A 26,126-nucleotide genomic window follows, 5' to 3' on the forward strand; every position below is an offset into this window, starting at 1 on the left:
GGGACCCAAGGCCCCGGTGGAACGCAGCCTGGGCGCCAGGTGCGGGGTCCCCCGCCGCCGCCCCAGCGCCCTCGCGCGCCCCCTGCCGCCCTCGCCCTCGCGCGCATCAAGGAGCCGGGCTGGAGCGACGTGTTTATTCGGGGTCACGGGTGGGCGGGATCCGAGGCCTGGACGGGGCTGGGATCCGGCTCGGGCTCAGGCTGGGGCTCAGTCTCCGGCTTGGGCTGGGGCTCGGGGTCCGGGCTGCTCTCCTCTGGGGCCTCGTCCCAGGGAAAGGCCTGCACTCCGCGCATCTGCTCCCGGTACACGCGGTCGAAAGCCTCGCTCTGCGCCACCGTGAAGTGGTTCTTCCAGTCCCCGCAGACCCCTGGAGGGGATGGAGGGAGGGAGGGAGGAGCCGCTGGGGCGTCCTCCCCTCACCCCTAACATTCCAGCATCTTCCTTCACAGCACCCTCCACCTCCCCAGCGACCTGTCGCCCCCTTTACCTAGGATGGGGGACTCCTACATGGTCTGTCACCTGCAGGGCTCTGAGCCCTCACCTCCTCCCTCCCCTGGCACCCCACTTCGCCCCTTGACCCTTTGCCTCTGTCCAGCACCTCTCTTACAGTCTGCTGGCCTCCTCTGTCCTGTCCCTAACTCTTGTTGCTGGGTGATCACTGGGCCCCTCCCCTGCGGAAACCCGGTCAGGTGTCTGGGGCCTCCTGGCAGCCCCAGGGCTCCGCCACCCCCTGAGCCTCCGGTTTCCTATGTGGTCATGGGTGATCATCCGGGCACTGGAATCCTGGGGCCCATGTCATTCCCATCACAGTAGCTCGTAGAGAGGCCCTATCCGGCCCTAGCCGGGCCCCCAGCTGCCTGCGACCCAACTTGGATCTGTGAATATGTAACTCTGCATGTCAAAGGGAACTTGGAAGATGTGATGAAGGGTCTTGAGTTGGGAGATGGTTCTAGATTATCTGGGTGAGCCCAATGTCACTACAAGGAATGCTTTCTTTCCCCCCTTGTACTGGGAATTGAACCCAGGGGCACTTTACCCCAAAGCTACAGCCCCAGCCCTCTATTTTTAAATTTTGAGACAAGATCTCTATAAATTGCTTAGAGCCTCACTAAATTGCTGAGGCTGGCCTCAAATTTACAATCCTCTAGCACCAGCCATTGGAATCACGGGGTGTGCAGCACAAGGGACCTTAAATGAGGGAGGCTGGAGGACCGAGGGTGCTCGGCTGCTGGCTTTGAAGATGCAGGAGGAGGCCAGATGCTGGGAATGTAGGTTAGTGAGAAACCAAAAAGATTCTCCTGTGAAGTCTTCAGAAGATTTCTGGTCCTTTTGGCCTGATGTTACCCAGGCAGACTGATTTTGGATCTCTGACCCCCAGAAGTGTAAGCTGAGAACAGGTGTGTGCTGTTTGTGGCCTGTGTCAGTTGGTTAGAGCAGGACTAACTGCTTCTACCCCTGCTCTGTAATCCGACACTGGGGTATTTCTTCTTAATGCCAAGGAGGATCTGTGGGGCCTTGGCCTGGTTGGCAGCCTGGATCGGTGCCCATGGGGTCCTGTTCCCTGGAGAGGAGAGAGAGACTCAGAGCAGAGACTCGTGTGCCAGGCTCTATACTGAGCTCTGTGAGCGAAGTCAATCCTGGGTTCTTAGTGACCCTGTTCACCCCTACACTCCAGCTGGGAAAACTGAGGCCCAGAGAGGCTAAGGAACTGGCCCAAATCACACAGCGATCTGGTGGCCTGGTGGGGCCTGAATCCCGGAGCCCAGAGCTCCCTCACCTTTCCGGAGGAAGGCCCCTTGGCGGTGGTCCAGCAGGCTGGTGGGCAGCAGCGTGTAGTTGGACATGGAATTGGCCTTCATGGCACCGAAGGTCGAGTGTGCCACCACAGAGCTCAGGGCCTCCTCGTCCAGCGGCCGGCCCAGGAACTCACAGATGCGCTGTACGGAGCCTTGGAGGTCCTGGGAGCGGCGGAGAGTGGGTGGGGAGGGGTCAGCAGTGGGAGGGCGCCGCATCCAGGGGGCTGGATGCCAGGTCCTGGCCCTGAGTGGCCGGGTGCCTCCTGTCCCTGCCTATTTTCCCACCTCTGTCCAAGGCGAGGCCAAGGGGTTGGGCCTCGCAGTTTGGAAGGTTCTGAATGGGGGCTGGGTGCACCTGAGGTCACAGCGGGTCAGAAGTCAGCTCAGGGCCTTTTGGAGCCCATCCTCCCTGGGGTCAGAAGCAGGCAGCTCCTGGTCAGCTCCTCTGGGCCCCCCTTGGGAGAGCCCTCCGTGTCCCAGCCACAGGGCTAGACTCCCAGGCCTGGCCACACCCCGCCGTCCCCCTCACCCTACACCCCTGTCATCAGCCTGTCCCTCCTGCCCTCTGCCTCTGCTGTCCTGCCCCAGCCTCCTCCCTGGCCTCCCTGCCCCCAGCCTCGTCCCCATTCCACATACACTGCTGCCCCTCTCCTCCCAGCTTCCCGATGGCTCCCCAGTGCCCCAGGACAGGGTCCTGGTCCCCAGGCCTGCCCTTCCAGGACAAAGTGGCCTGGTCTCAGCTCCTCCCAAGGCCTCCCACCCTGTCCTTCCAGAACTTTCCCTCCTATACTTTCCTCCCTCCAGACCTGGCACTGGGCTGTCAGAATGTCCTCTGTCATGGATGCATTCTGAATATCACCTTCCTTGGGACAGTGATCATTGAAACCACTGCAGAATGAGCACCTAGTATACACCAAGCTCTGGTCCAAACCCCTCATGTGCATTTTCTGATCCTGTTGTCAGCTCTGCAAGTATCATCTGGTTAGTGAATGAAGGCTCAGAGAGGGGAAGACACTTGTCTAAGGCCACACAGGCAGGGAGAAGCTCAGACTCAGGTCTGAAGCTCACAGGCCCCTCTGCCCCACTGCCTTCTGTGATACTCAGCGCCCTGGCCCTGCGCGGCCTGCCTCCAGGTGGCTCTGCAGCTGGACTGCCCTGCTCTTGCAGGTCACCTCTCTTTCTGACCCTCCATCCCTCTGTCTGCTTGAACCACTGCTGTGTCCCAGGAGTGCCAACCTGTGGGCTCAGCCTCCGCCTTGGGGTGGGTGGCCCAGAAGTTCTGCTAGGCTCTCTGGCCTACTTTTGGTTTGGAGAACAAAGCTTGATGGAAAAGGTCCACCCACCCGGGGACAAGGGACCGTGCTCACGGTGGCCGCATCTTCCACCCTCCCCTGTTCCATCAAAAGACATTTACCCGGATGGAAAAAAGAAATTACGGAGGGAGCCTGGGGGAGGGCTGTGCGCCTCGGTGGTGAGCTCTCTCAAGTTCTTAACTCCCCGTTTGCTCCCCGGAGAGGAGGGGGATGGCCGCGTGGGGCAACCACGGGAAGCTGCATCAGAGGCAGGTAGCCTGGCTGGTCCCTGCTGTGGGGGATTAAGTGCCGTCACCTTGGGATTCAGCACCAAGTGGCAGACATTGGCTCTGTTTCCCGGTCAGGTCTGCCCTCTCCACCGCTGTCCACCGCTGTCCACGCGGCGCTCACGAGGCTGGACCTGATCGGTGGTCACAGTGCCCCGGTGCCGGAACCCCCGTGCCCTAGCTGTGAGTCATTCTTTTCACCCCATTTTAAGGGTGAGACTTCTGGGCCCCCGGCACGTTTCTGCTCCTGCTGCTGCTGCTGGCTTGGGTGCTGGGATGGAGCCAGGGAGCTGCGCCACTCGGCCCCCAGCTCCAGCCCTGCCTGAGCTGAGACTTTCAAGGGGACTTCAACTTTGTGGGACACCAGAGTGCAGACCCTTCCCCTGCAAAGAGCGCAGCAGGAAGGAGCCCACCGGGAGCATGTGGAGCGCGCACCCGGGAAAGCGCAGGCTGGGGCAGGGACCCGGAGCGGAACAGGCCGGAGGCTCAGGAGGCCGAGGCAGGAGGATGGCGAGGTCAAAGCCAGCCTCAGCAATGTAGGGAGACCCATTCTAAGAATAAAGTAATTTGAAAAAGGGACGGGGATGTGGCTCAGTGGTAGAGTACCCCGGGTTCCGTCCCCAGTGTCAGAGAAAAAAAAGAAACCAGGAACCTTGAATGGTTGGGCTTGGGCTTGTTGGCTGCGGATTGTTCTGGAAGCCCAGCATCTGTCTGATAGCTGGCCAGAGCCATAGCCACCACCCTGCCTGGCCCCTGGGAGCCACCCCTGAGTGCACCAGGCAAGGTGCCCCTTGACCTGTGCCTGCCCCAGGGCCCTCGGAGGGGTCCAGCCGGGATCCCAGTGTGTCCCCCAGGCTGTTCCTCCACTGTGTCCTCTGCCGGTCCTCAGGCTCCACACAACTGCCCTTGATCGCATTTGCCCTCTCCCCCCAGCTCAGAGACGAGGTGCAGTCCTCCCGGCGGCTCCACCTTCCACCCTCTCTTTTCTCTTTTCCTATTTTGCTTTGTCCTCTGCAGGGATCTCTTGCTCTCCTGTTCTTTTTTTTTTTTTGGTGGGGGGTGCAGGGGCAGATACTGGGGATTGAACCCAGGGGCAGTCAACCACTGAGCCACATCCCCAGCCCTTTTTTGTATTTTATTTAGAGACTGGGTCTCCCTGAGTTGCTTAGGGCCTTGATGTTGCTGAGGCTGGTTTTAAACTCGAGGTACTCCTGCCTCGGCCTCCGGAACCGCTGGGGTTACAGGTGTGAGCCACTGTGCCCAGACTCTTTGTTTTCCTAAGAACCCTTCAAGGAAAAGAAGCAACCTCAGGGCCTTTGCACTGGCTATTCCCCTGCCTGGGACACTATTCCCCCTCCATGTCTCCATGGCTCTCTGTCTCTCTCTCCTCCTTGAGACCTTGGCTTGGTGTCACCTTTGCCTCAGAGGCTCCCTTTGACTGCCCTGTTCTGAATTGCTCAGGGTCTCTGTTCCTCATCCCCTGGTGCACTGGGGCACAGCGGGGAGGGTAGAGGGCTGGCGAGGCAGAGGTGGGGACTCACCCGCTGCAACTCCTCGTAGGTGAGGAGCAGGAAGTTCTCTCTGCCCTGCATCCGAATCCAGCCCTTAATGTGGTCGAACCAGGAGCCGAACTGCACTGGGGGCAGAGGGGCAGGGGTGAGGGTGGGCAGCAGCTGCTTGGGGTCCCAAAGGCACCAACTCCACCTCAGGACGCGACACCACCCCCCCCCCGCCATCACAACGCCAGAGTGGACACCCTCCTGCATCTGCCAAGTTCACTGCATCTGCCTCTAGCCCACTCCTCCCCAGCTCCCCACCGTGGGCGGCCCTTGACCATCTGCCTGTGTCCCTCCTCTGTCTGTCCGTCCCTCCGTCTCCTTGCCTCACTTCCTGGCCTCCCCCCCACTCTGTAAGGTCGTCTGGGTCCCCTGCTCCACCCAGGGCTCACCTTCGCCCTTGAGGAAGTTCTCCAGGAACTGGTCAGGTGTGCCAGGGTCCTTCAGTTGCCTGGCGATCTTGGAGTAATGGTAGAAGGAGACCACCACGTCCCGGGGGTTCCTGCTTAGGTAGATCACCTGCACGCGGATGGCCAGGACAGGGACAGACGTCACACAGAGGCAGAACCCCAGACCCAAGGCTGCTGCCCGCCAGCCCCTCTTGTGACCCTACGGCAGGAAGGATGCGGGGCAGACTCCCCAGGAGATGGGAGCGCTCCTTCCAACCAGGGACAGGGAGGAGCTGTTTCTGGGCCAGCTGGAGGGACAGTTTGGCCTCAGAGAAAAGAGGTGGAGAGAGAAGGTGCGGGATTCAGGACGGGGGTGCTCAGGGCAGGGGGCATGCACCAGGAGACAAAGCTGGCCCCCAGCCCCTTCCTTGGCCTTCCAGCCTCCCCTGGACCCTCTTTCTACGCCTGGAGCCCTGCTCTCCTTGCTTACTGCCCCCTCTGGCTCCCGGGGCCCCAGCACAGAGCCGCCTGGGCTGGCGTCTGAAGCCTGACAACCTGCTGCTCTTTTTTTTGATACTGGAGATTAACTCAGGGCCACTTGACCTCTGAGCCACATCCCCGGCCCTTTTTAGTATTTTATTTAGAGTCCACAGAAGCGCTCAGGGACTGACACAGGCATCAGGGGTGGATGCCAAGAAAGAAATCCCAGGTCCCCTAGATGGAGACCAGTGTGACTTCTGATGTCAGGTGGGTGCATTCCGGGACACCCACCTGGCCCTGTGTAGTAGACGGTTCACTTTGCCCAAAGAAAGATCTGGAGCTTGCCCCCGGGTCCAGGAGGTAACCTGGAAGGCCTTGGAGTTTCTCACTTAATAAGGATCTTTGCCCGCATAACATTCAGGAAAGGGCCTGTCGGTTCTAGACGTGGGCAGGCTTTTCCCTCGTTATTCCCTAAGCTGCACAGTAGGATGACGGCTGTCTGTCATAACGCTTGCCTTGCACGGGGCGGGGGGGGGTATGATTTAAAGTGCCCAGGTCATGTACAAACGCAGTGCCCTTCTATATAAAGGGACTTCGGCAGCTGCAGGTTTGGTAGCCGCACAGGGGCTGGAACCAAGGCTCAGGGAGGCTGAGGGAGGATGGTACCGAGGGGTCCCACACAGATGTGTCAGATCTGTGCACCTCCTTGCCCCTTGCAGTCCGGGCCTAGACCAGGTTAGGCCTGGACCAGGGTCGCCCAGCAGAGCCCACCTCCCTCCTGGCCCAGCAGGGGGCAGTATCATCACGGCTCAGCTGTCACCTTGACTCATCTGTCAGCACAGCCTTGTCCTTCCCTCCTCAAACACACCTCCAGCCCAGTCCCTTTCCTTCACCTCAAGGCCACCACCCTGGTCCAGTTGTCACCTCCCACCGGCACCAGAACCACCAGGGCTGCTTCCTCTCTGCCTCCCTGCTTCTGCCCTAGCCCTGACGGTGTCCCCCCACCTGGCAGCCAGGGGGCGCCAGCCAGCCCAGGCCTGATCACCACCCTCCTAAATCCTCAGGGCCCTCACATGGCCGCTGACCTCATCTCCACCCCTTCCCCTCATCCACTTGTTTCCAGACACACCCCCCTCACCACAGGGCCTTTGTGCCGGCTCTCCCCTCTGTCAGACTTCCTGATGTCTGTTTACTACTGTGCCAGGTCAGAGCCCCACACACAGTAGGTGCTCAACACACAGGTGCTGAATGGATCTGCTGATCATGCTCCCTCTTCCTGCCCCCCTCCCATCCCCCCCCCCACCTTGGCCTTGGTGCTGAAGAAGGCCTTGGGAAAGAGCTGGATGGGGAGGTGGGAGCTCAGCAGGCGGGGGCTCGTCTGGTCCTGGAGGGTGAAGGCGCTTATGATGGTCTCACACCAGGGCGCGCGCTCCCAGATGGGCACCGAGCGGATCCAGGAGGGGTCCCCGTTCTTCAGGATCAAGCTGAGGATCTCGATCATCCAAGTGGTGCCTGTTGGGGGAGATGGGCAGCGCAGTCAGGAGTGGGACACCGTCAGGGTCATGGCAACAAGGTCGACGGAGTGCTCTGCCACCGTGGGAAGAGCCGGGTTGAGCGGCCTCATCCTCAGAGCAGGAAACCCGGCCTCAAAAGAATCAAAGCCACTGGTTCCAGGTGGTGGGGCTGGGCAGTGCCATGTGGCACAGATGGCCTCTGGCTGCCCAGTCCCGGTCCACTTTCCTGCTGGGGCTGTATTTTCTGGTCTCTGTGTGGGGCCATGTGACTGTCTTGCCAGGGACAAGTAGGTGGCAGCCACCTCTGCAGCCATTTCCAGGCCTGGCCCCAAAACACCAACTCTCTGCCGGCTGGTCACAGAGACTCCAGGGATGGCAGGCGCCAGATGGCCATGGCAGCGTGGATTTCCCTCCCCCCATCCACCTGACGGCTCTGGGGTTTGCAAGAACAAGAAATAAATTATGGGGTTCAGCCACTGACATACCTAGGCTTTGGTGGCAGAGCAGCAAATCCCCCCTTTAAGTTGGAATTGAGTCCATGGTGCCTGGGTATAAGGTCTGCTTATTCCGATGCCTTGTTTTGAGCCCCAGGACCCTAGGTATAGGCAGCCCCCCATCAGTGGGGTGCAGATGGGCTCAGAGGGCAGGAGACCAGGGCAGAGCGATGAACAATTATACTCCTGCCCACAACAGCCTATGATTAGGGTTCCACTGACTGGGATTCCAACCACCACCCCTGCGACCATCATCCGCGTGTGGTCTGCTGCCTCCCCAAGCGCTGGCGGGTGATGTTGGAGCTGGACCCTGGGAACCCCTTGCCCTCCCAGCTGGCTGGGCCCGGCTTTGCCAGTAGAGGGCGCTGGAGGAACGCAGCAGCCGCCCACGGGTCCTCACCGGCTCCTCTCGAGGATCTTGTGGATTCACAGATCTTATCTTGTGGTCACCAGCCACCAGCCCAGTGACACTTGTCTCCTCCCCCAGGAAATGTCAGCTCCGGTGAAAGTCGAATCTTAGCTGGGGGAGGGGGAGTCCCTCTTCCAGATTCACTGGGGCTTAGACCAGCCCTGGAAGCAGTGGCTGCTTGCTGCATTAGCTGTTCCCGAGTCCTTCTGAGTCTCTAGCCTTTTGTAGTGGAAGCCCCTGTTACAGGCTGCTAAGTCTACCTCTGAATAATGCAAATTTACCATCGAACCTTTTTAAGGTTAGCTGTACAGTGGCGTGAAGTAAAATCACACCACTGGGCAACCGTTAGGCCACCGCCACAGCTGTCATGTGCAGAATGGAAACTCTGGACTCTCAACCCACTCCCACCTCCCACGGTCCCTCACCCCCTGGCACCCACCCTGGAATGTGACCATCCCAAGTGCCTCTATGAGTGGACCCGTGTGTCTGGCTTCTTGGCACAGTGTCTGAAGGTTCATGTGAGTTATAGCATGTACCAGGATCTTCCTCTTCTTTAAAGGCTGAATGACGGACTCGTTCTTTGATGGACATTGGGCTGTTTCCCCTTTCTGGTCATTCTGAATGATGTGGCCGTGAACATCGTCATGCCAATATCTACTCCGATTTTTTTTCTTTTTTGGAATATATATCAAAAAGTGACCTTATGGACTATATGATAATTCTATGTTTAATTTTTCTTTTTAGGAAGCACCAGAGCGTTTTCCATAGTGGCTGTACCATTTTATCCTCCCACTAACAGTGCACCAGGCTCCAACCAATTTTTCCACATCCTTGCCAATACTTCTGAATTTCTAAAAAGCCACCCCAATGGCCCTTAAATCCTTCTTTGCATTAAGCCTCTCCTGTCGAAATGACTGTGCGGTTTCAGTCTCCTGTCTGCGGCTGACTGATGCACCCGTGTGAGATGGTTTAGTTGATGCCAAGTGTCTTCACAGTTCATTTTCCCCTCCTGGTGATAGTATCAGAATATTTAAGGTTCATCGAGCACTCTGGCATTCACCCAGAAACTACAGCCCCCAGAATCCTTTGCAGCTGGGTGTGGTCACGTGACTAAGCTCTGGCCTATGAGCTGTGAGTAGAGGGGACAGCACTTTCTGGGCCCTGCCTTTAAGAGGAGCTGCTTGTCCTCCATACCCTTTCCCCTTTTTTCTTCCCTTTTCCCTTTGCCGACAGGACTCTGGAAGTGGTGTTGCCAAAGAGGACGACACCATTTTAGAAGCCACCAAGCTAGAAGGGCATTCTAAGCCTTTCTGACTTCTTGGAATGGAGTTACTTGCCTGCTCAAATGCCCACCTACCTGAACTGTTATCGGGGAGAAAATCCTGGTTATTTCTTGGGGTCTCTTTGTTACAGCAGCTTAACATATACCCTAACTGATACACATAAGTCCTGTTGTCATTATAGGGGAAAATAAAGAAACTAGAGATGGGGAAAGTAAGGGCTTAGAGATATTCTAGAACTTTCCCACATTTTCTAAGGTAGGAATAACCAAGGGACAAGTGTTTCATCATGGAGTGTTGCTGTGACCTTAAAGCACCAAAAAAGATCCAAGCCTCCACCCGAGATCCTGATGACTGTGGTCCACCACATTGAAACCACAATCAGCCAGGCACGGTGGTGGAGCCTGTCATCCCTCCCAGCTAGCTGCTCAGGAGGCTGAGGCAGGAGGATCCCTTGAGCCCAGGAGTTCCAGGCCAGCCTGGATAACAGAGTGAGACCTTGTCTTAAAACACAAAGAAACAAAAACCCTGTGATCATGATCATAATGATGAGCCATAAATCCAAAGAGATCCTAAATTAGGAAGTCAACTTGATACATGATTTTAAAGATATGCATAGAAAAATTATGATGAAAGTAAAAAAAAAACAACTGGGGAACATATTTATAATTCAGTCTCCGTGAAGAATTAAGTTCACTAATATATAAAGAGCTCCTATGAAACAATGAAAGACCAAGTGTTCAATGGGGGGGGGGGGGCGGGTACCAGAGATCATCCTAGAAAAGGAAATATGAATAGTTTAAAAAAAACAAAACTAAAATGTGCTCAGGCTGGGGTGTGGCTCAGTGGTAGAGTACCTCTGGGTTCAGTCCCCAGTACCAAATAAACAAATAAAAGGAAAAGATAAAAAATTACTAAGTGTTAATCAGTAAGCAAATGGTTAAACAAGAATGATTGTATGTCAGTGTCGTGAAATACTGCGGAACTGTTAAAGAAAAAAAAACAAAAAAAAACAGCTGGGGTCAGGCATGATACAATCCCAGCAACTTGGGAGGCCGAGGCAGGAGGATTGCAAGTCTGAGGCCAACCTCCACGACTTTGAGAAATTTCTTTCTTTTCTTTCTTTCTTCTTTTTTTTTAAAGAGGACGGGCTGGGGATGTATTGTGGTTGTAGAGCATTTGCCCAGCATGTGTGAGGCACTGGGTCCGATCCCCAGAACTATCTCAAAAGAAAAAGTGAATGTGATGTTATCTACACGTGACAGGACTGAGGAGAAGTTAATCCATTTTAAATCTATTAAAAAAAAATAAACACAAAATATCTGGACATCCATACACAAAGAACCTTGATCTCTACCTAATACCATGGATAACATCCAGCTCAAAATGGATCACAGATTTAAATGTGCAATTTAAACCTGTAAAATTTCTAGAAGAAGAAACAGAAGACATCTTTGTGGTCATAGGTTAAGCAAAGATTTCTTAGATACGACAAAAGCATGATATGTAAAAGGACAAAGTGACTAATTGGATATCATCCAGATGAAGAATCTCTGCTCTTATGCTCTGATAAGAGAGCGCTCAGACAGCCGCAGCCAGGAGGAGGCTTCAAGACGCGTATCTGATCATGGACTGTAAAAGAAATGTCTCGAAACTCAACGATGAGAAAACAAACAGCCCACTAAGAGGAGGAAAGATTGGAAAAGACCCTGTACCACGGAGGACAGAGGACGGCCAGACAGTGCTGACATCAGGGGAAAAGCGAATCAAAGCCACAATCGAACATCAGTCGGCACCTATCAAACCGCTGGAAACCACCTGGTGGTGGTGAGCTGGCAGGATGCAGAGCAGGGGACCCGGTGCCATGGCTGGTGAGCAGGCAAAGTGGCAAAGCCACTGGGGAGAACCGTCCGCTGGGTTTTTTTTTTGGGTTATTTTGGTAGCAGGGATTGAACCCAGGGGTGCCTAACCACTGAGCCACATCCCCAGCCTTTTTCTCTGTTTTATTTTGGGACAGGGGCTCACCGAGTTCTTAGGGCCTTGCCAAGTGGCACCCGGCAGCCTGGTGGCTTCTTATAAAGCTCAACACACGGGGGCCACAGAGCCAGCAATCGCTCATCTGAGTATTTACCCAAGATAAGTGGAAACATATTCCATGCACAGACCTGTCCACAAAGCTTCCTAGAAGCTGTCTCCTATTCACCCTGGAGGAACCGACCCCAGACAGGCCGAGCCCCGTCCCTACAGCCCAAAACCAGCCCGTAACCTGCGGCCTCAGCACCACTCTAACAACCCAAAGTGCATCATGGTGAGTGGAATAAGTCTGTCCTTCGTCTCAAAAGCTGCATGCCACGTGCCTCCATCTAGGTGACATTTAAGAAAGGGCAAGACCATAGGGTACAAGGTGATCACTGGTTGCCAGGGGGTAGGGTGGAGGGAGGAGTTAATGACCAAAGGCTACAAGGGATGTGGGCAGTTGGGTGTATTCTTCTGTATCTTTTTCTTTTTTTGGGGGGGGGCCCAGGGTGCTCAATCACTGAGCCACATCCCCAACCCTTTTAATTTTTTATTTTGAGACAGGGTCTAGCTAAATTGCTGAGGCTGGCCTTGAACTTGCCTCCTGCCTCAGCCTCCCGAGCTGCTGGGATTGCAGGCGTGGGCCACTGGGCCAGCCTCTGTCGTTGTGCTGATAGTTATATGAAGGTTGTGTCCGTCCAATCCCAGAACTCCACAGAACTGAAAACACGTCCACATAAGATCTGTGCGCAGATGACCACGGGGGCATTATCCACAGCAGCCAGAGTGGAAAGGACCGATCGCCCCTCAGCTGATGGGCATCCACTCACAACGTGGCCTGCGCACGCCATGGAGTGTCACTATCATGAGAGGGGGATGAAGCACCTGTGGATGTCACGACGTGAGTGACAGAAGCCAGACACCAAAGCTACTCATTACATGAGTCCCCACACAGGGAACGCCTGGAACAGGCCAGTCCTGGAGACAGGGAGTGGGCTCTGGGTGCTGGGCCTGGGGAAGGGCGGGTGCCTGGGGAGGCCCGGGCTCCGGGGCCCAGGATTTCTCGATGGAGTGATAGAAATATTCTAAGATGGACTGTGGGGTGGAGGCTCAGCTCTGTGACTGCCAAAGCCCGCGCGGTGTGCGCTCAGTGGGCGAGTCGCATGGAGAGTGGACTATATTTCAGAACTGCTCCACACGCGCGCTCAGAACCCCGTGCTGGGGCCGAGGTGGCAGCCCGGGGGTGAGCACGTCCTGGGTTTGAGCAGGGCGCTTTGTGCAAGGCCCTGGTTTCAGCCCTAGAACCACAATAAGAAAAAAAGGAAGTGACATGGGGAAGGAGAGGGGGCTTTATGTTTAAAAGGGTGAAGTTACATCATGAAAATTCTCAAAGTATTCTGAAAATAGTAGTCAACCCTGTCATTTTAGAGACTCAGACTCGAGCACTGCTCCAGAAAAACTGAACTGTGCTTGCTGGCACACACCTGTGATCCCAGAGGCTCAGGAGGCTGGGACAGGAGGATTTCAAGTTCAAGGCTAGCCTCAGCAATTTAGCAAGGCCGTATCTCAAAATAAAACAATATAAAAGGCCGGGATTTTTGGCTCATTGGTAAAGCACCTCTGAGGCTCAATCCCCAGTATCAAAAAGACAGACAGACAGACAAAGTGGAGAAACCAGAGAGTAATCAATATTTTTTTTTTTTTTTTAATTGAGCCAGGGGTGGCGGCACATGCCTGTAATCCCAGAGGCTCGGGAGGCTGAGGTAGGAGGATCGAAAGTTCAAGGCCAGCCTCAGAGACTCAGTGAGACCCTGAAATAAAATATAAAACGAGGCTGGGGATGTGGCTTACTGGATTCAGTTCCTGGTACTCCCCTGCCCCCCCAAAAAAGATGTAGTAGCAGGTAGTAATCAATGCTATGAAGGTCAAGGTACTGAGGGAGCCTGATTTTAGCAGGGGGGAAGCCTACCCCGGGGAGGGAGCCTGCCTGTGGTGTCTCGGAAGGCTGCTTCCGCAGGGGACTGGAAGTGCAGAGGCCAGATTCATCCGGGTGGCTCTTTCCCTGTCCCCCTGGGGGACCCGGCATCCTGGGTCCCTTCCCGCCTGCTCCCCTGGCCCAGCCCCAGCCCCACAGGTACCTGACTTGGGGTAGGTGATGATGAAGATGTCGTCGTCGTGCACATTGGAGGTGTTCTCGGCCTGGCTGATGCTCTCCGGGGAGTAGAGGCCCACGGGGAAGAGGATGCCCTTGTATCTGAAGTATTCGCCCGAGACGGTCTGGCTGTGGGAGGAGAGGGAGACGGCGGTCACCAGGCAGAGCAGCAGCCCTATGGTGTCCTGACGAGTATCACTCGCTCGGTATGGGTGAAGAAAGCCAGGCACAGAGAGGGAGTGTGGCTTGCTCAAAGGCACACAGCGGGCGGGACACAGAGTGCTCTACACAGCCTGCAGAGTGGGGCGGAGGCTTCCGGAGGCAGGCGCCCAGCTCGCCCCTGCTCCAGCACAACAGGCACAACGTGAGAATAAAGTGACCTGTGCTGCTTTCCCAGCCCCCCATGCGACAGGTTCAAGCAGCCAAAGTGGCCAAAGGGAGAAGTTTTAAGGGCAACTAGTCAGTCCACAGTCCTGTCAGCCTGGACCTCCCCAGGTGTCGGAGCCTCTGGAGAGGGGCGGTGACGGGGCTGGGGAAGGCGCAGCTGAGCAGGGCTCTCCCTCCTCTGTGCACAGCAAGGCCCCTGGGAACTGGCTGGTGTGGTGCTTCTTGACTGTGGGGTGAGGGACAGGAAGGCGAGGGACAGAAGCTAGATCACCACACTCCTCGTGCAAGGACCTCGAGCCCGTGGTGTGAAGTGGGTATAGCCGGGAGTCTGTCTGTGATTTTTCTGGGATATTTATGGGAATCTGTTGGCTTCCAAAAGGAAATACTTCACTGTGATTTCTTTTCTCATTTGCAATAAACATTCCACCTACCTAAAGATGCAGTCATAGGAAGCAATTCTTATTTATTTTTTCAGGGTTGCTCTTGACATGGATTAAGATTCAGGCCCCACAAACCCAGGACTGGCCCAGTCTTCCCACCACACTGTGTTTCCTTCGATGCATCTCCCTTTACAGCACACATAGGATGATATATTGAACCTTAAAAATTCACGCGAGTAAATAGATTACAGTATTCCCCCCTTATCTGTAGGCAGCAGTCTGTAGGGGACTTCCAAGACCCCCACTGCCTGAAACTTCAGATAGTACCAAACTCTGCATACAAGAATGGCTGTACAGCGGCAGCTGATCTGATAACCATGAGTAACGGGCAGGTACCAAATACAGAGTGGAAACACTGGACAAAAAGATGATTCATGTCTCAGGCGGGATGGATCAGGACAGCGAGAAATTTCATCATGGTGCAGAGAAGGGTGTATAACCTAAAACTTATGAACTGTTAACATCTGGAATCTTCCATTTACTATGTTTGGACCAAAGTTGACCAAGGGTAACTAAAACCAGAGAAGGTGGGGCAGCACAGAAGGGGGACTACAGCACATTGTCTTTGAATTTTATTTCAGAACAGTCAAGAGGACAGTCCCAAATATCTGTGATGTAAAGAGGGTTTGGTTCTGCGGCACAGATGAGACTCGGGAACATAATGCCACACCAGGGACACAACACACCGGACTCCACACTGCAGGGGTCCAACTACAAAAAATTCAGAGTGGGGAAAAGGCCAGCTATGGCGGCAGAGGCGGGAGGGCCGTGCTCCTTGCTGGGGGACAGGGAACAGGCGGCTGGGGGCCCCTCCACCCACGTTGCAAATTCACTGCGCTGGGGGCTGAGACTTGGTGACACGACCCCCCTGTGAGGTTCCCTTTAGAAAAATATTCAGCGAGTGAACGAGTGAATGAAATATCAGGGAAGAAACTTCTTCTGCTAAAATAAAAAGGGGCTGACAATGGTTCAGGCTCCAGTGAGGTCAAAGCGCTGGTTTTGGAGGCCCTTTCTGCTAGCCCCTCCGCACCTGTCCAGTTGGTGGATGAGGAAACCAAGGCACCTGGGGGCTCCCGCCTTCCTGCCCAAGGCCTCCGGGGCTCAGAGGCTCCACCAGAGGGAAGGGCCTGCTGAGACCTGGCACCAGGCGGAGGTCACAGGAGGCCTCGCGGGGGCCCTGGGGTGCCCAGCTCAGCCAGGGTTTCCAAACAGCAGTGTCTGAGGGGCTCGGGAAGTGGGGGGGCGAGGTTTGCTGGCGGAAGGCTGAGGGATGGGGGTACGCTGGTCACCCCCAGGGTTGGGGCCCAGGCATCAACGTGGTTCTGGAGCTGGATCCTGCAGGCTGAGCCTCCGGGTTTGCCATTTTCTAACTGAGCTGCGGCCAGATGCTCAAAAAAAAAAATCTCCCTGTGCCTCAGTTTCCCCACAGCTACAACAGGGATAAGAGAAGGAGCAAAGCGTATTGGTTGGTGGCATTCACCCCAGTGCAGACTGTGTGGGTCTGAACTCCATCTCCCGCCAGTTGTGTGGCTTTGAGCAAGTCACCTAACCTCTCTGTGCCTGCTTTTTGATTCATATGATGGGAATAACAATAATGGTCACCTCACAGGGTCATTACAAGCCTGTGAAAGGCTTCAGACTGGACCTGGCATGGACTAAGCACGGCATCAAAGTTTCCTAAATTTTAAAAAATAAGGATGGCAGGAGGGGACAAATGGTTAGAATAAGGCCTGACTCCTGGCTTGCATTCAGGAAGCGGTCATTGTTGGTCCCTGATGTCTTCAGTCAGCACCCAGGTTGAGCGTGGGGAGTGGAGCAGTGATGTCACCAGTGGCCAGGCCGATGCAGCCCCGTGGGTGGGGCCAAGCCATGGTTCCCAGGCAGATGGGCAGCTAAGCGCCTCGCCGAGGCCCGGCTCTCCTGCCTTCTCGGTGACAACTGGAGTCTCAGTTTCCCCGAGGATGGCGGTGACCTCTGCTGTCAGGTCTTGACCCTGCTGAGGATCTAGGCGGCTGGTGTCTCTTAAGCTCTGAGCTCCTGATCAACACTAGGAAACGAAGCTCTGGGGGTCTGTCTCAGCCTTTGGTCTCACCGAGGCTCGGCCGGGGCCTCTCCTGCCCACCTGCAGGAGGGGAAAACTAAGGGCCACCAGGCCTTCAGGACCCCAAAACTGAATGAGTCACTGCATTGGTACAAAGTGCCCTACCCCCCACTTCCATATGAGCCGCAGCCCCCTGGACTCCAGGGGGGATCCACAGGGCCGGACCCAGGGCCTTCGCCAGGTTTGAATGAATGAGTGAAGGCAGGGGCTCCCCTAGGGCAGGCGAAGGGGCCTGAGGGCTCTCACGTCTCTGTCTGTCCCTGTGGCTCTCAGCCCTGGGTGTGTGGGCGGGGAAGAGCTCCCAAATCTCAGGCCACTGGCGTCCACACCTCTCCACCGCGCCTACCTGCTGAGCTCAGGCAACCAGCACCTGAGTCAATAATTGTCCTGGCACCAACGGGGTGAAACTGGGCCGATACATGGGTTTCTGTGCCACAGAGGAGCAGAGATGCAGGTTCAGGGAGGGCTAGCAATCAGCCAACGCCACACAGCAAGACCCGAGCAGAGCTGGGCACAGTGGCGCACTGTGATCCCAATGGCTAGGGAGGCCGAGGCAGAAGGACTGCCAGTTCAAGGCCAGCCTCAGCACCTAAGTGAGAACCTGGCTCAAAATAAAACAAAAAGGGTTAGCAGAGCACAGCCAGGGAGTGGTCCTGGCTACTGGGGAGGCCAAGGCAGGAGGCTCACTTGAGCCCAGGAGTAGGAGGCCAGCCTGGCGACACAGAGAGGCCCCCGTCTCCAAAGCAAAACCCAGAACCAGACCCAGCCCGCAGGGCCCCTTGGCCGTGGGCGGCGCCTTTCCCAGCCCTTTCCTTATGTGCACCCCCCCTCATGCCAGCGCAGAGTGCAGAGTGCGGGGCCCACCTCCGGCCCAGTCTCTCCGTTTCCGCCCCAGACCCCCAGTCAATTCTCCCCCCAAGGCAGCCAGAGGTTCTGGTTAGAACCTGCGTCCTCCCCGCAAACCCTCCTGAGTCTCCATGTCACACAAACAGAAGCAAAGGCTTCGCTGCCTCCCCGCTGTCTGCCCTGTCGCCAGCTCACGGCTGCAGCCACACCTCGCCGTTCATCCCACACTTCAGGCACAGGCCGGCCACAGGGCCTTTGCACTCATTGTCCCCTTTTCCTTCCATTCACCCCGCTAGTTTCAAGCCTTTGCTCTGCTGTTGCCCCTGTCCGCGAGGCTCCCTGACCACCCTGACTGCAGGCGCACCCACGCGTTGCTTTCTGAGGAGATCCAGATTCAGACTTTTTCTTTGGATTTTGAAGTATTTGCATCTGCACTGTAACGAGAGCTGTTGGGATGGGATCCAAGCCTACACACAAAATTCGAAATTCCCCTGGGTCACGTGCACCTTTGTATGCATAGCCGGGAGGTCATTTTATGCAATGGATTTGGACTTGTCCTGAGAGGTGGGGGGGGGGGTGGTGGTGGTGGAATTTTCCACTGTGGCTTTGTACAGATGCTCAAGGAGCTTTGGACCTTGGAGCATTTTATTTTCTGAACAGAGACAGCGACCCGGTGCCTAGGCAGGCCCCTGCCCACTTCCCTGCCCGCGACCGCACCAGCCCAGGGCTTGTTAAGCACTCGTTTTCCTCGGGTCGGCCTTCTCTGCCCGCAGAGCCCGGCCCAGAGGAGGCTGTTGAAGGAATAAGAGATGCTGCCTGCGCCTGCGCCCACCGCCTGCGAGACCTAAACGCCTCTATTCTCTCAGCCTCTCTGTTCCTGGCTAACATCACACAGCAGCAGAGAGCAGACCGGGATTGGAGCCCCAGCGTGTGTCCCCAAATGCACACCCTAAACAGCTTAGTGCCAGGGGTGTCTGCCTGGGCCTCTTCCCGGGCTCCTCCTGGGCGCTCCTCCGGGCAGGGGCAGGGGCTGGTTAGGTGGCAGCAGCTCGTCTATCCTCAGTCCCCATGGCCAGCAGTCCCGGCCTGGCGTCACCTGCGCGGTTCCCTCTGTTCCACACTTTATTTTACACATATTTATAGACGCAGTCAAATATCCCAATAGGAGCAAGGCTTTTAAGCAGTTTCTGCCTCCTGGGGGTTGATCCAAGACAACAGGAAACCTGTTCCCACTGTCACACGCTCGCACGCTCCTGGCCACCTGGACTCGGGGGAGCCCTGAGTGGGTCCATGGACACCCAGAGGCACCGCCGTTCCCGCAGCGCCCCCCAGCGGCGGAGGGGAGACTGCAGGCGCCCCCTGGGGAAGGACCCGAGGCCCAGAGGCCAGAGGGGCCCCTTCCTCGCCTTGACTGTGGTCCCCACAGGGCCCCGCGCCCTCGTCCCCAGACCCCCGGGTGTGTTCCATTGCCTGGTAACAGGGACTTGGCTGAGGAATCGAGTCAGGGATCTTGAGATGGGGAGGCGACCCTGGGTTATGGGGTGGGGTGCTAACGGTCCTCACAAGGAGAGAGCAGATGGGAAGCCCGGAGTCCGAGGCCAGAGGTGGCGGCTGGCCCTGCCGAGGGAGGGAGCGGCCTCCAGCCGAGGCCAGGGACAGCTGGCCTCTGGAAGCCGGGATCCTCCCTGGAGCCACGCAGGGACAGCCCTGGTGGCGGGATTCCGGCCCTGGGAAACCCTCCTGGACTTGACCTCCAGACCTGTGAGAACGCCCTGGGACGTGGTCAGCCATTCGGTTTTTGGGAAATTCTTACAACAGCATCAGGAAACAAATAAACCAGGGATCTCAGAGGCACAACCGCACAGGGGAACGAGCTCCTCTGTTGGGGGCCCCCATGGGAAGGGTCTCTCCCCAAAGGGCAGCTGGGGGGGGCGTTGCTGGGGTGAGGCATTGCCTGGGGCGACCATCAGTTCTGGTCCCTGGCTCTGGTCAAGTGCATACTTGAATCAAAACGATAAAAACGATACACTTCCCCCCAAAGGTCCATTTTTTCAAATTAATCATTGTGATTTTTTTATACTAGGGATTGAACCCAGAAGGCTTGACCACTGAGCCACATGCCCAGCCCTTTTTAAAAATGTTTTATTTAGAGACAGCGTCTCACTGAGTTGCTTAGGGCTTTGCTAAATTGCTGAGGCTGGCTCTGAACTTGAGATCCTCCTCCTCCTCAGCCTCCTGAGCCACTGTCCCCAGCCCAAAGGTTGACTTTATTGTGTGATCATCATTATTTTTTAATTACCATTTGTGAGACTGGGGATTGAGCCCAGGGATACTCTATCACTGAGCTACAGCCCCAGTCTTAATCTTTTTATTTTGAGACAGGACCTTGCGAAGTTGCCAAGGCTGGTCTCAAACTTTTGATCCTCCTGCCTTAACCTCCAGAGTCGCTGGGAGGACAGGCATGTGCCACCACGCCTGGCCTGTATAATTATATGTCTCAGAGCCTCGTTCGCATAAATACTTAACACTCATTATTACAATGAAACGTCTGGCAGGCCAGCGTCCCTCCTGGCCACCCAGGGCTGTACTGACGAGCCACCCCCACCTGCATGACAGCCCCACCGGCCATGTGGCAATCTCACGCCCTCTCTGGTTTCATTTGGAGAAGGAGCCATAGAAGGAGGTGTCACGGGGGTGGGGAGTGACACAGGGGCCTCTGTTCCAAGGGACCTCCCAGTCTAGTGCCCCAAGACAGCTTCCGGCCTTTCTGTCTGCAATGGAGGCAAGTCCATTTGCTCATCTCACAAATATTTCCCAGGCCGTCGTCGCAGTGTGCCAGACGCAGTGGCACTAGGCAACGGCCAGAACAATAGATGAAAGCCCCTGCCGGAGGTCACACGTAATGATTTAGAGTGGTCCCTGGAAGGTGACAGCCCTGGGGGCTGTGGAGCATTCAGAGTCCCCAGAGCTTGCAATTTCAGATAGGTGGAGTCAGGGAGGCCCCTCTGAAGAGGCCAGGTTTGGGTGAAGACCTGAAGGGGATACCGGGGGCACCTCTGGGATGTGGGGGCCTGTGTGAGGCTGGGGCTGGGACCAAGATCCTGAGGACGGCCCCGGGCCTCTTGGGCTGTCCTGCTGATTCACGCCAGTGGCCAGCTCGCCTGTCCCTGGGGAGGCTGCCAGGGCTCCCAGCCCAAGCGGCATCCAGACACCAGCTGCCAGAATAGACCGTGCAGCCTCCTGACGCCCTGCCGCTGTCCTGCTGTTCTCCTGGCCAGGGGTGCCCTTCCACCTCCCCATGGGCTGGCCAGTGTCCCCAGCTCCACCTCAACAGGATGACTCATGCTTTGGGAAAAAAACCCTCTCATCTGAGCGAGCCGGGCATAACCTCTTGGGGTCACTAAGCAGCATGGAAATAAAGCATCCCTCTTCAGGGTGGGGTCCTCTGGGACCACCTGGGATAAAGCAGGGATCCCCAACCCCAGCCGGTGCTTTCCCATCTCAGCATCCCGTCTGCTGACAATGGTTTTAATACTTAGTGACTATTTTCTTTGTGTTAGTTTTTTGGAGAGGGCAGATTGAACCCAGAGTCTCACACATACCAGGCAAGCCTTCTGTCGCTGATCTACATCCCCAGCTCTTTTCAAACTTTAATTTGAGGCAAGTTGCCCAGGCTGGCCTGGAACTTGCAATCCTCCTGCCTCAGCCTCTCAAGCCGCTGGGTTGACAGGTGTGCACCTCAGCGCCCGGCATCTATGACCTTGTTTAAATCTAAGTTCACTAGTAGGCGCTGGGAGGGAGCAGAGATTCCCCATCTACTGTGCTCCACCTAGAAGGACCAGCCTGTGAAGGGCAGGTCTTGCTGCAGAATAACCAGCAAAAGATGACCTCCCAGTAACACATGGGATACATAGGTGTCCTTAAGGAAGTGCCCAGAGAAACAGATACCAAGATGATGATTGCAACATTGTTTCAATAGGAACCAAAAGCAATAATGCAATGGGTAGAGAAGCCAAGGTCCCTGAAAACATTGACATCCAGCCATTCACAAGGAGATGCCGCATCTCGACATAATTATCAAAATTGGTGGACTTTAGATCTGTGCAGTTTATTGTATGTAATAATTTCTGTAAAAGAAATTCATAAACAGCTGAATGTAAACCCAGCTGCTTAGGAGGCTGAGGCAGGAGGATCTCAAGTTGGAGGGCAGCCTCAGCAACTTAGCGAGACCCTGTCTCAAAATTAAAAATAAAAAGGGCTGGGGATGTGGTTCAGTGGGGGAGTGCTTGCCTAGCATGCACAAGGCCCTGGGTTCCATCCCCAGCACCACAGAGTAAAATAAAGAAAAGGTTATGAGGTGGCATTTATTTGGCAAGATATACACACAGAGATCTTTTCTGACCTGAAGCTTTAAAAGTGCTGCAGGGATAGATCTAGGTTTCCCCTAGAACCTCGATTTCCTCTCCCTGCCTTACTGATTAATCCTGCACACAATGGCTGGAGTCTGCAGGCGGTCACCCTCCCAATCCTTGCCTGGTGGGACCAGAGGTGACTTGAAGTTGACGGAGCGTGGACTCCTGACCCACAAGACCAGGAGAGCCCGTGTGGGGCTGGGATGCAGAGGAACCTGTGGCTTCTGCCGTCTTAGCATGGATACCTGTGCATTCGTCCTTGTGTTTAGGAAATGTAATTAGGAAACGCATTCTTGCCCGTATCTGTTGGCCATCTAGGGTTATGAATGTTACACATACTTGTGACCATGGGGGATACTCAGCTTCCTTGAGGGCTGGGGGTGCAGCTCAGTGGTAGAGCACAGAGTTAGCGTGGATGGGGCCAGGTTCCAGCTGCAGCACACGCGCATGCGCGCGCACACACACAAATAGCCTCCGTGGTCATCACCCGCTAGCCAGGCAGGACCCAGATTGGGATTGTAACCTATGCATGATCGCACACATTCACACTTTCTGGCTCTGATTTCTTCCTCCTTCCCCTCCCCCTAACCACGTTAATATGAAACCTACTCTGCAACTTGCTGATTTTTCAATGAATCTCTGATGACAATGTTGCAGATTCATCTGTAGCCGTCTCATTCTTTTCCCTATTTTAACTCTCCTCTCTCTCTCTCTCCCTCCCTCCCTCTCTCTCTCTCTTTTAAGGCCCAGGCTGGCCTTGAGCTCCTGGCCTCCAGTGAGGATCCTCCTGCTTCAGGACCACAGGTGGGCGCTACCACATCGGGCTACAACTCATTCTCTTAAACAAGAACTGCCAGACGCCCCACTTCTCTTCTTTAAAAATCAATTGCCTTTGGAGAACGGCTCGCATGGCAGTGGACTTTAGAAAGGCCGCGCCTTCCCGTGATCCAGCCCCTACCAGGGTGCTCAGCCAGCCCCCCCCCCCAGGCTTGCTCTGCCCCCCCCCAGAGTCTGCTGTTCTGAGATTTTCTGTCCGAGGCCGGGTTTGCCTGGCCTGGACCCTCTAGACTGTCATCACATGAATGCACCCTTTGGCATGTGGGTTTTTCTGCTTGGCATAATGTTGACATTTTCCACGTTTGTGAATACAGTCACCTTTGACATCGTGGGGGTCAGTTTCAGGACCCCCATTGGCGTCCAAATCTCTGGGTGTCTGTTATAGAATACATTATCGGGTTGGCATGTCGTGGCCTCCCCTTACTTTAAGCCATCTCTAGATGACTCATGATACTTAATACACCATAATACAATGCAAATAGCTGTTATATTGTATTATTTAATGACAAGAAAAAAAAATCCATGCTTTTTTTTTTTTGGTACTAGTGCACCCAGGGGTGCTTAACCACTGAGCCACATCCCCAGCCCTTTGTTGTGTTTTATTTAGAGACAGGGTCTCACTGAGTTGCTGAGGGCCTCCCTAAGTTGCTGAAGCCGACTTTGAACTCCTGATCCTCCTGCCTCAGCCTCCTGAGCCACTGGGATTACAAGCATGTGCCCTTGCACTTGGCTTAAAAAACATTTCTAAGGTCTCGTGGCCTAAATCTGTGATTGTGGTACCCGTGGATTTGGAGGGGTGACTGAGTAAAATTCCACTATGTGAACTGATGCCAGGGTGCCCTCCGTGTCCCCGTGCATGGCTGGGCTGTTTACTCCTAAAGCTGCGTCAACCATCCTTGTCTTTGTGAATCTACCTTCTCATTTCTTCTGGGCAAATAATTAGGAGTAGAATTTCTGGTGGTATCAAACAGTTCAGATTATGGCAGCCATAAAATAAGTCCCTGCCCATACTGGAGATTGATCAAACCCAGGGGTGACCTACTACTGAGCTAAGCCTCCCGATCCCTTTTTTATATATTTCAGACAGGGTCTTGCTGAGTTGTTGAGGCTGGCCTCGAACTTGTGATCCTCCTGCCTCAACCTCCTGAGTTGCTGGCATTACAGGCGTGGGTCACCCCTCCGGGCACAGAAAGTAAGATCCCTTATTCTTTTTTTCTGTCAGCAAATTCTTTCCCTTTGAGGAATCTATAAGAATTTTAAGATGATTTTTAAAAGCACAGTTGAGATAGATCGCCCTGATGTATTACTTTTATAATTATAATAGAAAAAAATATCTAGCTAAAGAAATCAACCTGCGTCTTCAAGTCCTCAGGGTTCTCTGGGCTGTGGCTGCTGGGCTCCGAGCTCGAGGACCCAGACTTGGGTTTAAGAAAGCAGTTTTACCTCCGGGAGGGGGTAGGCTGCCCAGAGTGATGCCCCGGGTGGGATGCGGTTCTCAGGAATCCAGCTAAGGACTCACTTACAGGCCCATTTAAGAGAAGGGGGACACTAGCTGGGTGGATGGCCCAGCCTGTAATCCCAACTACTTGGAGGCAGAGGCAGGAGGATGGCAAGATTGAGGCCAGCCTCAGCAACTTAGAAAGACTCTATCTCAAAATTAAACACACACATACACACACACACACTCACACACTCACACACACAGGGCTGGGGTGTAGCTCAGGGGTAGAGCACCCCTGGGTTCAAAACAAAACAAACACAGAGAGAGGGAGGGAGGAGAGAGAAGGCCAGGAACATGGAGGCTCTGAGGCAGGGCGTCTCACCCACATGCAGCCTACGGAAGCCACACTTTGCTTCCAATTCCCAGGCTCTGTCCCTTGAAGCCTGGCCGTGTCTGTGCGGGCTGTCAGGCCGCCTGTCAGGCCGCCTGCCCCGCCCAACGGCCTCAGCCCAGGCCGTTCCGTTCTGGCGGAGGGCTCTGCCCGTCCTGGAGCGCCATGCTCCACCACACCAGCCGCGGCCTAGCCTGGGGCTCTGCCTCCCCATCCTTGGTCCTTCCTTCTCAGTGCACGCTCGCTCGGTCTCTCTCCCTGCCACCTTCCGTCTATTAGGTGCCTACTGTGTGCCTCTCCTGCCCTTAGGGCGCACACAGCCTGCATCTGAGCCTCAGGGAGGACAGGGCTGCAGGGACAGCCGCCTGTGACTTGGTGAGCTGCTAACTTGATTTCATTGCTACTGTTTCTCGGTGACACTGGGTTCAGACGCTGGGAGACCTTGGGCCCGGCTGTTTTTCCAGCCATGAGGGGCCGAGGTCTCGCAGCACAGCAGGGAGAGGATTTGAAGACACAGTTCAAAGGCTCAGTGGGAACCCCAAATCGAAATACCTTGCTAATACTTTTTAAAAATCAATCACACGTTGAAATCGGTCCACTTTGGATCTACTGGGTTAAGACATGATTAAAATTCATTTTACCCTTTTTCTGGTTTTGGTACCAGGGATTGAACCCAGGGGTGCTTAACCACTGAGCCCCATCTCCCCCCGCAGCCCTTTTTTTGCATTTTGTTTAGAGACAGGGTCTCACTGAGTTGTTAAGTGGCTGAGGCTGGCCTTGAACTTGCCATCCTCCTGCCTCAGCCTCCCGACTCGCTGGGATCACAGGTGTGTGCCGCCATGCCAGGCGACTTCACCCCTTTCTTTGACTCTCTTCTTAATGTGGTGACCAGGAAGGGTTTCCCCTCGGGCCTTGCTCGCGGTGTGTAGGGAGGATGCACAGTCTCATCGGCCCCATGGGGAGTGACAAGTCTCCGGTGGAAAAACAGGGGCACCTCTCCCTGCAGTCTGCATCCCCGGCTGGTCCCTTCCTCTAGCAGGGGTGACGAAGGGGCCTCGGGATCATCCCAGGTGCACGATTCCCACCTGTAGATGGGAACACAGCGCAGGGCCACCTCAGGGGCCACGGCTGGGATGGATGGCATGAGCTCGTTCCCCTCTGCCCTGGGAGCAGGGCCTGGCTCAGGAGAAGCCCTCGGGAAGGCTGTAATTGCTCTCAGTCTTCACCCTGTCCCCAGCCTCCTCAGCACCTGAGTTCCTGGCTCAGGAGGAGCCGTGGGGACTTGGAGAAGGAGAAAGGAGAAACCAAACTGAGCCGGCGAGCAAACCCGCCCCGCCCGCAGGCACATCGCTGCTCAGTGGACATCAGTGGACAGCCGCACAGGGGCCCGGGAGGGTGACTGCCCTCCCTGATGTCACTGCTCCATCAGTGACCCTGCCAGTGAGCCACAGGGACGGGACAGGAGCTCAGAGGGCACTTCTCGAGGGTCTTGTGGCCGGGCCTGGCAGGGTCCCCACTTTTCCTGACCTGTGTGAGAGCTGTCTGCAAAACCAGGGTCCCCCTTCTCACCCCACGTTAATGCCCTCGACGGCCAGGGGGTCCCACT

General features: G+C 55.5%; 1 protein-coding gene across 1 annotated transcript in view; it reads right to left on the reverse strand.

The window, feature by feature from the left end:
- Positions 1-120: 120 nt before the first annotated feature.
- Sult2b1 (sulfotransferase family 2B member 1) overlaps positions 121-26,126 on the reverse strand; it is a 30,372-nt gene continuing 4,366 nt past the window's right edge. Inside the window, exons 2-7 of the mRNA XM_046466337.2 lie at positions 13,652-13,794; positions 7,104-7,312; positions 5,324-5,450; positions 4,917-5,011; positions 1,778-1,958; positions 121-367 (exon numbers count right to left, since the gene is read on the reverse strand). Coding sequence (XP_046322293.1) covers positions 144-367; positions 1,778-1,958; positions 4,917-5,011; positions 5,324-5,450; positions 7,104-7,312; positions 13,652-13,794 — 979 coding nt within the window. The 3' untranslated portion in view covers positions 121-143. The remainder of the gene's footprint in view (positions 368-1,777; positions 1,959-4,916; positions 5,012-5,323; positions 5,451-7,103; positions 7,313-13,651; positions 13,795-26,126) is intronic.

Source organism: Marmota monax, unplaced genomic scaffold, assembly GCF_021218885.2.
Source record: "Marmota monax isolate L192 unplaced genomic scaffold, Marmota_monax_Labrador192_F-V1.1 WCK01_AAM20220418_F8-fsc00160, whole genome shotgun sequence".
Classification (NCBI taxonomy): domain Eukaryota; kingdom Metazoa; phylum Chordata; class Mammalia; order Rodentia; family Sciuridae; genus Marmota; species Marmota monax.